At 42.5% G+C, this 17,501-nt stretch overlaps 1 protein-coding gene across 1 annotated transcript in view; it reads right to left on the bottom strand.

Moving 5' to 3' along the window:
- The window catches only part of ANKRD50 (ankyrin repeat domain containing 50), a 131,747-nt gene that overhangs the window by 45,396 nt on the left and 68,850 nt on the right, over nt 1-17,501 (bottom strand). Inside the window, exon 3 of the mRNA XM_069242383.1 lies at nt 8,343-8,572. Coding sequence (XP_069098484.1) covers nt 8,343-8,572 — 230 coding nt within the window. The remainder of the gene's footprint in view (nt 1-8,342; nt 8,573-17,501) is intronic.

The following is a 17,501-nucleotide window of genomic DNA, read 5'->3' as shown; positions in this document are numbered from 1 at the left end:
CCAAAAGGTGAAACAGACTTGGGTCTCATTTTAGGATTTTCTTGCTTCACCCACACGTTGCCATATACGTCTTGCTCCACTTTTTGGAAAAGGCTGCTAGAGATTGCCATAACTTAAAAACCCTACATCATTGCCTAGAAGGAGGGCCATCTTGGATTCATGAAAATGATCTTCCCTAGCTTCACATCAGCAAACCGTGAGCAGGAAAATCAGTATCCCAGTTATTTACACTAAATTAGAACATTGGAATGCTGGGGGTTCCACTGAAAACAATGGAGTGCTGCAGGCTTTTACTGGGTGGTAAAAGCCCGCAGCGCCAACATTCCAATGTTCGCTTTGTTCACAGCAACAGCTGTGAACAAAGCCTCACGGAGCCCGAGGGGGTTTTAATCCCCTCGGGCTCCGTGAACATTTTTTTTTTTTTAATAGAACATTCTGCCCTGAGTGGCAGAATGTTCTAATAGCCTTAGAACCCGCCGTAGCGGGCTCTACCGGCTATTAAAGTCCTTCTCCCTTGTTAAATGCCCTCGCCTTCGGCTCGGGCATTTAGCGCGGGGAGCGGGCCCTTAATAGCCGGTAGAGCCCACTACAGCGGGTTCTAAGGCTATAATAGTGCTTATGTAAAATGGAAACCATTCTCAGCTACACTAACTGTGAGGGAATGGCCCTAATGAGACTCATTGTTCAAATAGCTGCGCTTTCCGTGATAAAAACAAAATAAAGTTTTTGAACAAGGTAGAAATAAAGCAAACAGAAAGAAGATTTAAGCAACGGATGCAATGTAGTAAAGTGCACTACTAGTGACAAGTGAGACGGATTTAATAACTACATAACTAACCACTCTTGCCTCTAAAGTTCACGAAGCACCACAGAACACAAGGACATTTTGGGCCCATTACGGCCACATCATGTCAGACTGCATAACCCTGGAAGGATACATGCACGTCAATTCACCAAAATGCCAGGGGTAGCAGAAGTGACATCACATGCCCTTTGACCTCTTTCACTCACATAAACACAGTCTCACCCACGCACACAACATAAATTTAAAAAGCAATGTTATTATACTTACCTCAGCTGCCAGTGAAGGTCATATTCCGGGGGGAGGGTGTGTTGTTCTGTTGTGTGTGTCTGGCTACACAGTCCACTATAAGTGTAATAAAACATTGAAAATACAATGAAAAGTGCAGCCCGAACTGACTTCCATAAGATGGAGCTGCCTATATGCCCCTGGCAATGACTTTGCCACCTCTGAGGGCAGGGGTCGCAAGAGGCAAGCCATGGCACCCCTAAATGACGTCCTTTGAAGGATATTCTGTTGAATGTGGGAACAGTTCACATGTCCTGACAAATTACTGATAGCTTCTGTCCAGCCAGCACACTGAAGTGCATTCTTTTCCTTCATCGCTTATAACGGAGATGCTGGAAAATGAGAACAATGGAACAACACTTCGGGTTGTAAGACCTGTTGGAGGAGTTACGTTCGTATTTGTTTTTATTGCTATACTAGTGAAACCAGTTACTTAGTGAAACCAGTTATTCCATTAAAAATGTGTCGACGTGTTGCATTAAATATCCTGTGAGAACAGCTTTGAGTGTTGGTTAAGATTAAAGCATTACAGAATAATCAAAGATAAGAGGGCACATTTTGTTAGAAGGTTTTTCTAAACGCTTCAGGCCCGTCATAGTGTTCATGCAGCTTTTAAAGGCACTTTCCCAAAGTTTCCAAAACAAACGTCCGAGATTAGGTTCTCTGCTTTCTTTTAAAAATATGATTTTCACCTTGAACTTTGGCAACTGGAGAATGTAAAAGTGCTCCAGTGCCTTGGGCGAACGGAGGAACGCCACCAGTGCTTATTGAATTTCGTGCATCACTTTCGCTTATATAAGTGCAAGAGCCTAGCTGACCCCACACATTAGTTTAAGGGACAACTAAACAGCCATTTGAAAACATTTGTTGGCAGTATCAGGCTTCTGATTTTATTTAAACAGCAGGATTTTTTAAACGATTAAATATACACAAAGAAACAAATCTGCTGGTGTTCTGTGGGAGGACTGTAGAGCTCAAAAGCAAACAGTAGTAGCTCCCATTTGCCTACACCAAAATGATGCTGCGAATTTAGACTACAAATGGAAAAATATGGAAAAGATACCCTTGTTATCATAGCAATGTTTAAAAAACACAACTGTTAAAGTGACATAATGGTCAGGTCTGGTATTAATATCTTGTGAGTTAGAAATACCATTTGAAACAAAAAAAACAACAAAAAAAAGAAACACTTCTATTCACCAGTTATTGTTTAGTGAGCTAACTATATTTTGTGTCCCCACCACGCACTGCTTATGACCTCACATATAACACATCACTCATAACATGTCCAATGATATCATTGATAACATTTCAAAAAGACAACTGATGACACCGCGGATGACATGATCCACCACAATCTGTTCTAGGTCTAAAAACATAACCTCTGCTGAGGTAAAATATGAGGGTCTATATCGGTCGAGTTAGCCAATACTGGTGAAAATCCGCAGGCGGGGACGGAGGAAAATATTACTAGCATACATCTTCTTTTGTCAATGCTCAAATATATTACCTGCCTGCGCAGCAAATGCCGACATGAATGCTCTGCTCAGCCGTGATCCACCACAAGGATCTAAGAACGTCTGGGTCATCAGACAAACTCATTGTTGGATACAATTTATTTTTTCTGCTGCTGTGCAGGTCCATAAAATGCCATTATGAAATTAAAACCAAACCTATCCAAGACTTGACTTCCAGGTTTGATTTCCTAGGTAGCGTTTTGCCATTTTTATGTCTCGATTGCCTATCACTTTATTTGACCTTGGCATATTTGATCTTGCAAAGATCTGACATAATATAAATGACCATTAAAGACGTCAGCCATTTATGCCAGCGTTTTACCATGCTGCAATATTTTGGGCATCAATCACAGAATGTCTTGTTCTTGAAATCTCATTTATTACTTGTAGCCGCAGTCATAATGTGGTTGCTGTATTGTGCCCCAAGGAAATCAAACCCGTTATATTTCATTACATACGCCTCTCGGATCCCACTGGGGAAAGAGAATTAGTTTGGGGACTTCATGCATCTTCAAAGTTTTTTTTTTTAATGAAAATGTCATGTGACCCAGAAATGGCTATCCCAAGAAGGGGCGATTAGAATATAATAAGCAAAAAGGGAAATATCAAATAATGAATTTTGAACCATTTACGTTTTTTTATTTGCCTAAGCAAATATATTTTTATTTTACGGATTTTTCAGCTAGCCATCTTTATCCCAGGTCTGTTACTGTGCCTGTGCAATTTTCTGCCACCCACCTCCACCCCCTCCCCCCACCCCCCACCCCCCACATATAGCATGGGGCAGCCCATTCAGCCACTGGCTAGCTACATTTTGAGTGTCAGCATTCTGCCATTTCACAAGGACCACAGTCACACATAAAGTAGTTCCCTTAAGGGCCTGGACTACTAGATCAATGATTAGGTTTGGAGACCAAAAAATATTTTTACTTTTGGCCAATGTTTTTATTTATTTTGAGATCAGTGAAAGCTTGGTAGCTTCTATAACAATAATAGTTTGAATGAAACAAAACAGGTATCGTCAAAACCAAAAGATTGGCGGCCAAAGCCAGGCCTACTGACTTTGCCACTGCTTGTTAATTTTACAGACTCAGATAATGAAGCACACATACATACGTTCCGCATTTATGATGTCAGGAAAGGTTCTTCTTCCTTTGAGATAAGTAGGAATAAAGAACAGCAGTCACAGATTTTCTGCAAAGACAGAGGTCAATAATTTTTTTTTTGTTTTAGCACTGGCAGAATGAGTTAATATTTGGAGTCACCTGTCCAAATCAAGTTCTGAAAGAAACATTTCTGGGTCTCGCTGGAGAGCGCATACAGACCCGGGCTTTAGGGCAGCTCAGCATCGGACTCATTTTAATTATCCTAAGGACTGTTCCCATTGAGGTGCATGGATTTTGAAGTTATCATACTGTACAACAGACGCTTGTTGTTACCAGAGCTCTCTCAATATTTACAAAGGGCCAGTCTAGCAATGTGATCTTCTCTACAGAAGGGCTGGCTCTAGGAACTTCTCTGTTCTCACACAAAAGATTAGTCTAACCAGGTGTATTGCTCTGCTAAGACCTGATTCCAGCGATCTTCAATGTCTCACAGCAAAGGTCAGTCTATGCATTTGTGGTGGTATGCATAATGGTTGGCTCTGAAACGGTCTCTGTCTCACACACAGGGGCGCTGGTCTGCCAAGGACCGGATTTTTGCACTCTCTCTAAACTCCACAAATGGTCAGTCCAATCATTTGCTGGCCTTGGTGGCCTCCTCTACCAGAAAGAAAAAGTCACTCTAAGCAGGAGTGCTTGCTGGCACATAGTATGGGACAGAAAGATTACAGAAGCCAGTCAAAAGGTCTGTGTAGCCACGCGCATAGGTTGGAGAGAAACGGGTCCCTGCAGTCAAGTCACTGTGTCTCACAAAACCGGTCAGCACAGCCATGAATTCTCATCTGGTCACAGAGCTCTTTCAGTTTTAAGGAAGGGTCAGTCTAACCATGTGCAATGGCTTGCAGAGGAGATGTCACTTCCCTCTAACTCAAAGGGTCAGTTAAGACATGTGTACTGGTCTGCATGGCGACCGACTTCACAGATCTCACCCCCTCACACAAAGGGTCAGTCTAGTCAGGCACTGGTCTGAAGCTAGTTCCAGCATTTTCCCGAGGATCATAAAGAGGGTCATGTGCACAGTGCGATGATGTGCGTAGTGGCTGATTTGGATCTTTATCTCACACAAACGGTCGGTCTATTACACGAATAACAGTCAAGCCATGCCTACTGGACTGCAAAAATGCTGGCTTCCGTCCGGTGCACTGGTCTGTCAACGGTTTTGTGCCAGCAGTCTACCCCACTTCACATAAATGGTTACTCTGACCATGTGGGCTATTATCCACCGGGTTGGACGCAGATCTCATTCTGGGTCATTCAAAGGGTCACTTTAGACACTTCCACTGTCAGGTAGGGGCAGTCTCCTGAGCGCTCTCCTGCCTCACAAAAAAGGTTCAATCTAGCAATGTGTGTTGGTCTGCATAGATACAAAAGGTTAGTCTAGCTAATTGCATTGGCCCACAGAATGACAGACTCCTTGGCTCATCCCACTCGCATATAATTGTTCAGTCTAGCCATGAGGGATGGTCTATAGCGTGGGTGGCTTCAGGGTTTGCACTGTCAGAGAAAGGGTCAGTCTATTCCGATGCACTAGTCTGCAGATGGGTTGCTTCCTGCGACCTCTTCAGTCTCGCAAAAAGGACCTGTTACTCAATTATTAATTTATTCTTACACTTACTGAATCATGCACAAGCTCAAGATTTTAAGTATCCTTTTCCCACTCCTACAAAGGCGTATTCCAGTGTCCTCTCCTACATACACTGCACCGCACAGCTCGGTACCGCACTTACTCTCTTATTCAGTCATGCAATATCTCCTTAATCCAAGCATGAAAGAAATCTTTTTGTGCAATGAGTTTCTCCACTCACATACGCACCACATTACACACCACTGCACTCCACGCCTCTGCCACTTTCAACCCAGCAGCCCAAGATGCTGCAATTGTAGAGGAAAACGGGCACAGTTCTGTGCATCGCGTCTTTCCAAGCATCCTGGACGCACACAAACATGAGCTCATGCCGTAGTAGTCTGGCCGAGCCCTTTTCAGGCTAAGGACAAAGAGCTCCATTGAAGAATTCGCATACACAACCTAGACAGAGGCCTCACACTCAGGAACCCTAGCCCAAGCCACCTCATTCTAGGTGAATGCCAAGGCAGGGCAGTATCCTGAGGGGCACTCTACAGAATGAAGTGGACTATGCTGTTCATTTCAGCTGAAACTCCCACTATCAATCGGGGAGAGAAACTGGTACAGACCGTGCTAGAGTAAGAGACACTGCCTCCTACTCCTTTTGTATTTTTTTCCTGGGCATGGAATCTCTCAAACACGCTACTTTTGAGCAGAAACACCAGTTCTATTTTTTCTCACCCTCTCGCTTTTGAAACTCCAGAAGAGAGCTAACGAAACAGGCGCATAGATTAATAAATTACTTATCTTCGGTCACACCTTTTTCTGGTGGATGCTCCATCAACCATAGATCCTCACCTTGCAGTTATGCCTGGGAGCAAGATTTGACCTTGAAACTCTTGAATGGCTAATGTCCGCCGACACGTAGCACCATTACCCTTTGTCGGAACTCCAGTTCTTCTAGGACATCATGACACATAGCTGCATTAAACGCAGCACCCCCTCCACGGTGATGGCCAGGCTAATTATTAGACATTGCACAGTCAAGAACACCAAAGGTAGCTAATAAAAAGCATCCTTCACTGGCAGTGTGCGAAACCTAACCTGGGACCTTATTATTACCTAAAAACCCACTCTTCACAACAAGGGCAGTGAGCAGTTTGCAGACAGAGTACCAGAAAGTGCGTTACTAATAATAATAATGTATTCTAATGATGGATATTTCTAAACGCAAATTCCTCAACTTGTGCATTGATACTAGTGCAATAACGACCCACACACCTTAGGAGGTGGGTCTGAGGAGAGGGTGTTTACACCAGAAGCACTGAAGGGCCGAGCCGGTACAAATGATGCTCTCTGCAGACATGTGACTCGACGCAGTAGTGCCAGATTAAAGTATGAACCCAAGTCCAGGTGCCTGCCTGGCACATCTTCAAAAGTGAACAACCCGAGCCAAAAGAGTGGTTTAACCTAAGTGCTGGTGGAATGAACCCGGAGGTCATGTACAAGGGTCTTTTCCTGGCCACCACAGAACACAGGTAAATGCAGAGCACAGTTCAACAGGACAAGGTCCAGCTCTGGGCTGCCTTTTCTTGCCCAACCAACAAACAGCTGAACAACCTCCCAGTACTCCTTAGTGCCATCAATGCAGAAACAAAGGGCATACTGTGAATGAAACTGTCTATAGGCTAGTCTGGCATTGGAACCACCACATTTTCAGCACATTCTCCCGAGTTAGTGGCGCCCACTAAAGACAGAAGGGGCACCGTTGCATGGGGAGCCTAGCTCAATTTCTGAGGCTTCAGCAGAGGTGTAGCTGCTGTGCTTTCTTATATATACAGACGACTGACCTGCGGACTATGAACTTAAGATGCGCAGCGTTATGACACCACACCTCTGACACTACTTATCCAATTCTCCCTTCATATGCACACATATCTCAGAAGTGTTCATGGTGTAGGCATGGTACAGTCATGAAGTTGTGTGTGAAACAAGCGTGCAAGGAGTGGACATCAAGATGTGGAGTCTGACGGGAGAAACAGACATTGAGAGCAGAGAAGCCAGAGGTTGGCGATAAAGAGCCCCGGGAGGGGACTTAGATGAAGAGTCTTATTAGGACATTAATGAGTATCCAACAGTTGAGGTTTCCAGTATACCTAACATTTCTATATTTCACAGTGAGCCTATGTGCGACGTCTGCATGCTTCATCCGTGACACTTAGAATGACGTTTTAAATGCAGTGATCCTTAGTGCATACCCATAATCATTCATTAATCTTAAGGGTCAATGAATAATGAGACAACTCCAAGCATGCTTAATGGTTGCATCTGTGACATCTAGGGCAACCTTAGCTCAATTGTTCTCAGACCTTGTAAATACTTGCACTGGCAGAGTACTGGCATTTCTTGTGTTTTTTTTTAAAAAACAATATCACTATGTTGTCTGAGGCCTCCGACTAATATTGGTGCAACCTATCTGCACGCATCCATCCATACATACACTCATCAATGACCCATCCCTCCAACACTAAAAAATGCACACTCACTCACCCATTAATTATTGATGCACTCTAACAACTCATTCATTCAGTCACCCTTATATTCAGCTGTTTAAATATCATCCCAATCACCCATTCACTTAACCCTACTCACAAACTTACAGTGAATACATTTAATCTATAAAATAGCCATACCTTTTAACTTTGCCAGTACCTGTTTGTATTGCCTGTAGGCAGTTACAACAACTGTTACAAAATTAATCATAAAAAAAAATAAGTCGTTGATAAAATAAATTGTAGTAACTCCTGACATTTAATTAAACCATGTTAGTTCACTTGAGAGGTGGAGGGGTTTGTTATACTCTGTAGCCATCAGCTGGAAACGTTACCATTTCAGCAAGCATGTAAATGAGCATTCGAAGTGCAGAAATGATGTCTAAATTCCCCACAATCGTTTTACATACATAACAGGTACTACAACTAATCATTCACGTAGGTATATGACCTTACCTGTAAACATTTTTGTAACTGCTTTACTTTGCTTTCGGGCCGAGCACAGCAGGAGTAGCCATGGAGGGAAGAACTCGTGGTGAGCAGCTAAAAGCTCTGCTATGGTTCCTGATAAGCCAGATTGTCTCTGTTCCCCTTCTGTAATACTACAGCCCTCGTCGATAGAATCAACCAGCATGAAGAGGCTTTGTGGAGGAGCCTTCATGGCCAAAAGAGGAAGCAGCACACATCTGTGGGTCAAAAGCAAAAAAAATAAAAATTAAACCTTTTTTTGTTTCCAAGAGGATCTAGACATCACTGGACGTCTGGTTCATGCACACAAATGTAATTAGCCCCTTAGATGCGGAGGTCTTTCAGTCCCCCCCACCCATAGTGCGGGTGTTTTTTTTTTGTTTTTTTGTTTAATATTTGTTGCACTCTGCTCTTAAGCCTACATAAATTTTTCCACAAATTTGAGTACCCTTTTCCCCGAATGACTGGAGATTCTAAATGTACTCAGGGTTTGTGGATTTCACCGGAGGTCACCTAGAAAATAGCCATCATAAAGCAACGTTTTTCTGAGAAATGTGTGGGCAGGAAAATGCATGTTTTTTTTTTTTCTTTAAAAATAATCACCTCTTCCGCGCTTTTATGAATATGCAGAGTTGTAAACAGAAAACCTTTTTTTGAACTGCCGTCTTTTACATGTCTGAAAGTAGTACTTGATTTTTGTGGTTTCTATGTACTTGAAGGATGAGGTGGAAACAGGTGTAAAACTCATAGACGAACAAGGAAATCTATACAATTCTAAAAAGTAGACAACATTCGTGATTCAGAGAAGGGTCAATTTTGTAGTTCGCTCATGATTTTTCCCAACTACACTGACTGTTGAAATAAAAAACATAATGAAAATAAGCAGGAAATAGAAATAGGTGGCATTGTTTTCATCTGCAATTTTTTGACCGGATGATCAGATTACATATGTGATGCACCATTTCGTCCGTCAGTCTCTTTTGGTCACAGGAATATACAGTGTTTGGGTATTGCATGTATTTCAGAAACCAACAGAGACAGGGTCGAATTGGCCTGGGTACCAAAAAACAACAGCAACAACAATAAAAAAAAACAAGTGTGCCCATTTGTAATTTAGACAGCTAAAAAAACATAGTGGCCCAGGTGTGCAAATTGGGCCGTTCTGAACTTGTAGACATGCTGTGTAGTGTTTTGCAAGGCATGAAAGAATGCATGGATTGGAGCTTGCTGAAGCAAATGTTTGTTAAAATATCAATAACATTACCAGTAAAAACCACCCAGCAGACCATACAAGTGGCCCACAGATAGCCAAAACAATACCACTATAATGACCTGTTAAACCACTAAATGAGCACAGACTGATTGCCCTGTAGGCTAGTCCAGCCCTGCCCATATTCAGTTGCTAAGCAGCAGCTTACAGTGATTTTTCATTATGTACCATGCTTCAATTAATCTGGTAAAATCTAATGGATATACAGGAAAACGATGCATTTTTAAAATGTGCTGAGAATGCAGACTATAGGAACAGAGACTATTTGTACAACTCTGAATTTGGGGTTAGCCATACTATTCGGAGGACATTTTGCAAAATAAGTTTTTTCTTGCACACTTATATTTGAATGCCAAGAAGGGAGAAAAATTCAATTGATAATACCAAATGTTCTACTATTCTGTCTTCCCAGATTCATAGAGATACAAATGGTACCCCCACTTGGGTGACTGGGAGTTTCGCCCACTAATGGAAAAACCCAAAACCTAATTTGGGACCTGAAAATGTTGCCTTGAGTTGTGAGTGATTGCTGTATTTGGTCATGGGTTCAACTGGCACCCAGGGAGACCGAGATTCATGATTCTGGGTCCAGACTGGTGTTAACTTGTGTGGCTACTACTCCATTTTCTTACCCAGAATGCCTTGCAAACATCAAACTTTGGTTAAAAAAAATCACAGTTCTAAAAACTACAGTGGTCGACAAAATACACTTGGTGTTTACACACTTCTCGCTATAAAAAGGGTATTCACATGTGCGGATGGGCATATTGCTTTCAACAGGAAGCTGTCAAACCATGTCAAAATGCAGTTGAGAGATCAAGCAGTATCAATGATGCTGTTGGACCTCTGTCTACTGTCATCTGTAATTCACCCAAGGCTCGAATCAGTGCTGATTCCGTAGTGTGTGCTGGTCTGAAACCAGATTGTTCTTTTTCTAAGAGTATGTTCTTTCAAGTAAGTTGACAGTTTCTTAATCATACTTTTCTGTGATTTTTACTGGATATGGTAGTTGGGATATCAGACAGTAATTGCTTAGAACTAATGGGTCTGCTGGTGACGTTTGTAACAGCTGAGTTATTAGTGCTTTTTTCCGGACCTGCGGGATTATGCCTGTGTTCAAGGACTGGTTACATATTGTTAGCAGTCCAGAGTGTAGTTCATTTGCAAATTGTTTCCATTTCTTGGTGGTACCAGGTCCAAAAAGGAGCCAGAAGATATGGACAGGACTTTAAAGTTGTCCTCCTCCTGTTTATTTGCGTGCAGGGAAAGAGATGAAAACATTGCTACTGCAGGCAGGGTGCAGCTATTTCAAGCAGCTCTCTGCTTGCGGGAACAATGCCGTCTGCCATAGGATGCAGGGAGCCAGCCAGTTAGGACCGCAGCGGCCTTCAGGCACCCCTCACAAGCATCTTGGTGACAATAACAATAGCAATGGTCTCTCCACAGAATGACTTCAAAGCGGCACACAAGCAAGATGTTGCGAATGTTATAGTTATATTTTGGTGCACAGCAGAATAGTGTCAGCTGGCCTACTGGTAGCACTCATGGACTGTTACTCAGTAGGCTGAAGGTTCAAATCCTGGTATCTCATGTCAGTGTGTCTGTTTACTCGTGTTTAGAATGTTAAATATTCCTAGTGATGGAACATTTATATCTTTTCCCCTATCACCATATTTGCATTGAATGTCACAGAGATGTCTGGACACTGCACACTAAGGAATCATCAGTGGCCTAGTGGCTAAGGTCTCAGACAGACCCTCACACAGAGGGTTCCAGTCTAGGTGTGTCAGTTGTAATTTCTCAGCTTTTCAACTTCAAAAATGTAAGATACATATAATAAAGGTGATCTCACTCTTTTTATTTGTCAAATACAATTTTTTTTCTATTTGTCAGAATATTTTTCAATGTAAGTGGCATGGGGCTGGGTTGTTATGGAGGGCTGGCCGCAGAATCAACCCACGCCACGCACCGTCAAAGACTGTGCGTGGCACAGGGCCCAGGTGGTTATAGGGGGTTGGCTGCAGGGTAGGCACTGCGGCCAACCCCTGCAGCACACAGCTGAAGGCCATGCATGGCATGGGGTTGGGTGGTTATAGGGGTTTTGGATGCAGGGCCTGGCCACAGGCCAAGCACTGTGGCTAACTCCCACCCCCGGTCCCAAGCTCAGCCTAAGGCAGTAAGTGGCATAGGTGGGTGGTTATAGGCTGTTGGCTGTGGGCCCTGTGGCCATCCCCGCCACACATGGCCAAAGGCCCGATTGGTGCGGAGTTGGGTGGTTATAGAGTGTTGGCTGTATGCCCTGGCCACAGGCTGGGCCCTGCGGCCAATCCCTGCTGCGGACAGCCAAAGGCTGTGCACAGCGGTGACTGTATTATTGTATAGTAATTAAAATTACTTTATGTTATTAAAAAAAAAAAAAAAAAAATAGAAACTCACTTAAAAAAAAAAAATACGGTTATAGGGATGTTACAGTTAGGTTCTGAATGTACTCACACAAAACCCTAGACGTTAACTTGTTAGACTTATTTCAAGTAACTATAACTCGCACCCTTAGGTAACTATAACTCGCGCCCTCGCCATTAACTAATTACCCCAGATATTACAGCACTCATGACAACTTTTATAACGCCATTAAAAATATCAATGAAACATTAGCAGAAAATTATTGAAGAACAAAACTGTGCATGGCGGGGGGGTGAGTTATAGTTACCTTAGGGCGCAAGTTATAGTTACTTGAAATAACTCTAACTGATTAATTTCTATGGTGTTGTGTGAGTAAATTCAGAACCTAACTATAACGTCCTTGTATCCTTTGCTTTTAAGTAACTATAAATATATATATATATATATATATACACACATATATACACACACATACATACACACACACAATTTTATTAATCTATTTTTTTTTTTTTTTTTTAAAGGAGTAGTAGACCTTTGAATGGGTGTCATGGTCCCTGAAGTGTCAGCAGGTCACAGGTTAAGAACCACTGTTTTTAGACTGTCTGGTATGATAGACCACAGAAGTTACATCTTTGATACCAAATCCTGTGAGATGGCTCTCCTGCCAAACAAAATAGCTACATCCTAGCTTGCATGCCTATCACAGTCTAGACCTTAGACAGAACAGCTCTCCATTACATTAAGCAGAACAACATGATCTGGCTGAAGGCAATAGAGCCAATGTTGGCTGGATAACTTAACAGGATTGGCACCCCTACTAGCCAGGTGACAAAGAGCAAAGAGCCTAGAGGGTCAGACCTCACAAAGTACAGCTAACTTCAGTCATTTGGTTCTTACAGGTGCTAGCTTTCCACAGACTAGCCAAGTGTTCAGATACACGGATCCAGCATGTGCTAGCTCGATGACAGCAGAGACACATCCCAGTGCTCACAAGCACCAAAGGCTTTTAATAGGCATTAGTATTGATTTGGATGTTAACTAGGATATGTAGATTATTAGCACTGTTGCATGTTTTCAAAGCAGATGAACAAAATTGTTTTCCTAGCTTTGACATATTATCCAACGCTGACTGATTACGAACAAATACATTGTTGAAAGGCTCACTTCGCAAGTCTGCCAGAATTTGGGGAGTGCTTGGAAAAGTAGAGAAGGGCGCCATTATTATACAAAAAAATTCAATAAATCATAGTGAGCCAAAACGAACATCCCAACTACTCAAATAAGATGGGTTTGAAACCCTTAGTTACCCTTCCGCTTACACTGTAGCAGGGCACTGGAAATATCAATTGATTGTGATAAGCTCAGGATGTACAGGCTCCCTCCTGTTACTATGATGCAATGTAAACAAAAGTATCAATTTGGCAACCATTCTCTAACACAGAAGCACTGTACAAGGCAAATGTACATTGTAACAGTATAAATACAATTCACCAGCCTTCACTTAATTCTTGATTGTGCCCTTATTGTGTGCCCTCGTTTCATCCCCTCCCCGTCCTCAGGCCTTACTATGCTAGTGTTCCAATCTACTCTATATTTGCTGCAACTTCTCCCTTCCAAGGATCTGGAGGCTATAAATCAATCCAGAACAGACCAGACCAGTCCTGATCTGCTCACTTGGTTGCGCAAGCTCTGCGAACCCAAAGATGTTCTCCATCAAGTTCAAGCCAAGACTGACCCTCTCAACTCCAATAACAATGGACCACAGGTGTCACGCATCAACCTACATACACTCCAGTGCCAGCCTGACCACATCTTTGTAGCTACACAGAACAACGAATGTGGCCCCTACTACTGCACCACGATCTCCCCAGGAAGCGGTCTCAAAACAAGGTTGTAGAGAGTATACCTTAGAGCATGCCCTTCATAAGAAGTACAGCTGACCACTCCAAAAGCCAAAGTGTGTAAATAGCAGAAAAACAGGAGAGATGGTACAATTACAGCGCAGCAGATGAAAACTCAGATCAGAAAAAAAAAAATTCTGCATTAACAGCAGTAAAATCCTCATGCACCCCATGCTCCTGTCTTTAGCTGAAAAATCAGCAGAAAGGTCATCAGAAGAACGGAAGCTCGGTCAGGGCCACATATATATATATATATATATATATATATATATATAGATGACTAGTAGATGAAAAAGTTACATTTTAGAGAAGCTGTCTGTCTCTAGTGACTTCTTTCTTTCCTACATGAATACTTTGGTTACAAACGTACTCTTCTGTTGAATTATATCTCCAGAGATGCTTGCACGCTTCTGAGAGAAGGACAGGAGCCCCTTTTAGAAATCGCTAAAGTCTAGAAAATGTTGTATCCAAAGCAAGGATGTCACCGGCACGCCCCACAATGCCTCAACTACCAACTTCCAAATAGTAACATATCAAATGACACCATACATCTAAAAGGTGGAGCTAGCGAGTGAGGCAATGCTCCAGCATCTTCTGGCGTTCTCAGATACCTTGGGAGCACGTTTGCCTCAAGTGACAGGTGCATTTCGCTCACTAAGCCGGTAGATTCACATTTTTTTGTTTAAGTGGTGTTATTCTCCTTGACATAGTAATTTGGAATCTTCATTTTTCAAGCAAATAACTGTGAAAGTTTTACTTTCCAAAGGAAACAGTGGTAGCATTTTTTTCAGGACTCATGCTAAACGGGCAGATTTCGAGGGTGATCACATCTTTTTCAAGGTGTTTAGGTGCGTTTCTTAAAAGAATCCAAATGCGTTTGGAAAAAAAATTATTAATAAAGTCACCAAAATTCACACAATTCATTGAAAATCTCATACCCTTTTCATACGCAGTTCCTACAAAAAAATCCTCCGTTTTCCAAAACATCATACGCCCCGTTGCAGAAACACATCGTAACGGTTAAGAAACACATTAGAATAAAACTAAACAATTTACTAAACATCAATTAAGTGACCGACTGGATAACTTGCTTTGAAAAAACGAATAAATTACTTTCGGAAAATATGTTATTTCCTAAGAAGTAAGAAAGATCTGCAGGTGGGAAATACAACACACAATGCCTTCAATCATAAAGAAGATGCACACTTCTGTTGGCAGCTGGCATTTTAAAAAATATATTTATTTATTTTACTCCTCATGGTCTGATGATAGCTCACCTTTCGACACTCTCGGATGGACTTACTAAAATATTAAGCATAGCTAGGTTTTTCCCTTCCCTGTCAATGTTCGCCCATATTTATATCACACAGACGGTGGTTATAACGGAAAAGATGCCAATGCTTTTGGGTGTTTGTGACTGAAGCCTTGATCTTTTCCTGGGGAGGTACAAGAGGGAGAGGGGGTTAAGGCTGGGGCAGGGACTGTATTTCGGCAGTTAACTGTGCGTTTCTTCTCAGCCGACTCCTCAGGGACACCGGTGCTTCCAGAATGCGAAGCTAAGGAAAACGAGAGGAACTCCTGCTGCCAAACCTGGCACATTACGACTGAGGCATGAGAACTCGACCAGCAAGGGAGCAGAGCAAATGATAACAAAGGGAAGCAGCGGAAACGCTAAGAGCAAAACTGCCTGCACGGGGTTCAGAGCAGGTGAATGAAAGGAGCACACGCCCGGCCAAGGACTGTGTAAAACAGAAGCCAACAGTCTAAACCAGGGGTCTCCAAACTTTTTAATGCCAAGCCCCACCCAGTTGAAAAGTAAAAATCATTGCCCCCCTTCAGAATTTTTCACAAATATTTCATAAAGATGGCAATGTTTAAATATGTCTAGATGTATTTAAACATTGCAGTTAAATACTGTTGCCGTTTTAAAAATGCAATAACATGTTTCTGCTTAAAACAAAACACTGTTATCTGTGAAATGCTTCTTTTGGCCAGAGCCTGGTGCCCCCCATGGGATCACTTGAGGCCCCCCTGGGGGGCCCGCCCCCCAGTTTGAAGACCCCTGGTCTAAACAAACATTACACGGTATAGGAAACAATGGCAAAAATAATAGGTCTTGCCTTTAGGACCTACTAGATTTGGGAATGTTTTTTAGCAATAGTGGCCAGCATCTTTGCTGCTATATATACAGCACAGCTAAAAGAGAGAAAAAAGGCCTATGACACAGCCACAGGTGTAACTTTGCAGATGCACACTAAGCATGCCTTCACCTAAAAAATGACGCAATCACTTTTTTTCTTTTTGTTACACCAATCCAAGTTGGAGAAAAATTAAAGTAAAGGAAAATAAAGTAGCGTAGCTGCAGGAAGCAACATAGTGTGGGGTGAAGCAACATAAAGGGCATGGAGCACAGAATCAGAAGGCAGGCGTGGAGGAAAGCAACAGGAGGGTTGGAGTAGGCAAAAGGGTTGCGGGGAGGGAAGCAAACTGGATGACAGCAACATGCAACAGGGGAGACTGACCAGCTAAAAGGTGAGAGAGAGAGCAAAGTGGAGCTGAGTGGAGAAACACAGGGCCAAGAAAGTAACGTGGAGAGTAGGAGAAGAAGCATGTGAGCGCATCTCAGAGCTGAGGGACCAGAACTCACACATGGTAAGAAATAAGCAAGCAAAATAAAGTGACAATAAAACAATAAATGGTAAGTAATAGGAGGCTTCTAAGCCTACTGTAAGTTGACAATAGATATCTTCACCTACAGAGAGCTTGCTCTGACTAGTAGGTGAGACTTTAAAAATGGTCACAAATGAGCAATGGCGGTATTATAACAAGCTATGCTTGGAAAAGCAGCAGTGATAAAAAAATACCTGTGTCAGTATCAACAAGAGAAAGACAATTGTTTGTTTGTGCCCAAAGAACACAGAATACTGCCAGACACCATGGCAATTACCCACAAAAGGCTCCTGTAAAAGAATTAATAACACATCCTAGGACGAAGAAAGAGTTGCAGAAACTGAATTGGTTAGTTCACTGTAGACTGGCAAGGTCTGAGGAACAACCAAGTACAAGCATTGGAAAAGTCATTAGGTCCCAGCTTGTGGACATACTGCCTTAGCGAATGCCACTTCTCAAAAACGTGGGAGACAGGAGGATTGTGCATGGGATGATGGTGTTAGTGTGAGCAAGGGTAGCATGTGAGGTTTGCTGGGATGAGAAGTTGACGAGGGAGACAGCAATGTAGAGCGTGGGGGTAATGGTGCTTTGCAGAGTGGAAAGCACACACGGGCGTGCACCAATGAGTGAGAGAGTACTTTGGGTGGGAGAAATAAGTGTATGAGGGAGAGTACTGTAAACATGCTTACATGAAGTGCTTAATCACAAAGAAATAAGTAGCTCCCTAAAAGTGAGCATCGGAAGGATAGAATCCAGCCAATCAAAATGATGGGAAAGAGGCTATGCTTCAGGGTAGGTGAAAACAAGATGTGCAAGTAAAGTCACTGACTAAGAAGCAATTAAGAATGACAACAACACCAAGGGTAAGCAATGGGGGGGTGTAAGCCCACAAAAAATCTT

The sequence above is a fragment of the Pleurodeles waltl genome, chromosome 1_2, assembly GCF_031143425.1.
Source record: "Pleurodeles waltl isolate 20211129_DDA chromosome 1_2, aPleWal1.hap1.20221129, whole genome shotgun sequence".
NCBI classification, from domain to species: Eukaryota; Metazoa; Chordata; class Amphibia; order Caudata; family Salamandridae; genus Pleurodeles; species Pleurodeles waltl.
Note: the sequence above shows the minus strand (reverse complement) of the source record. Positions and strands in the feature narration are given on the sequence as shown.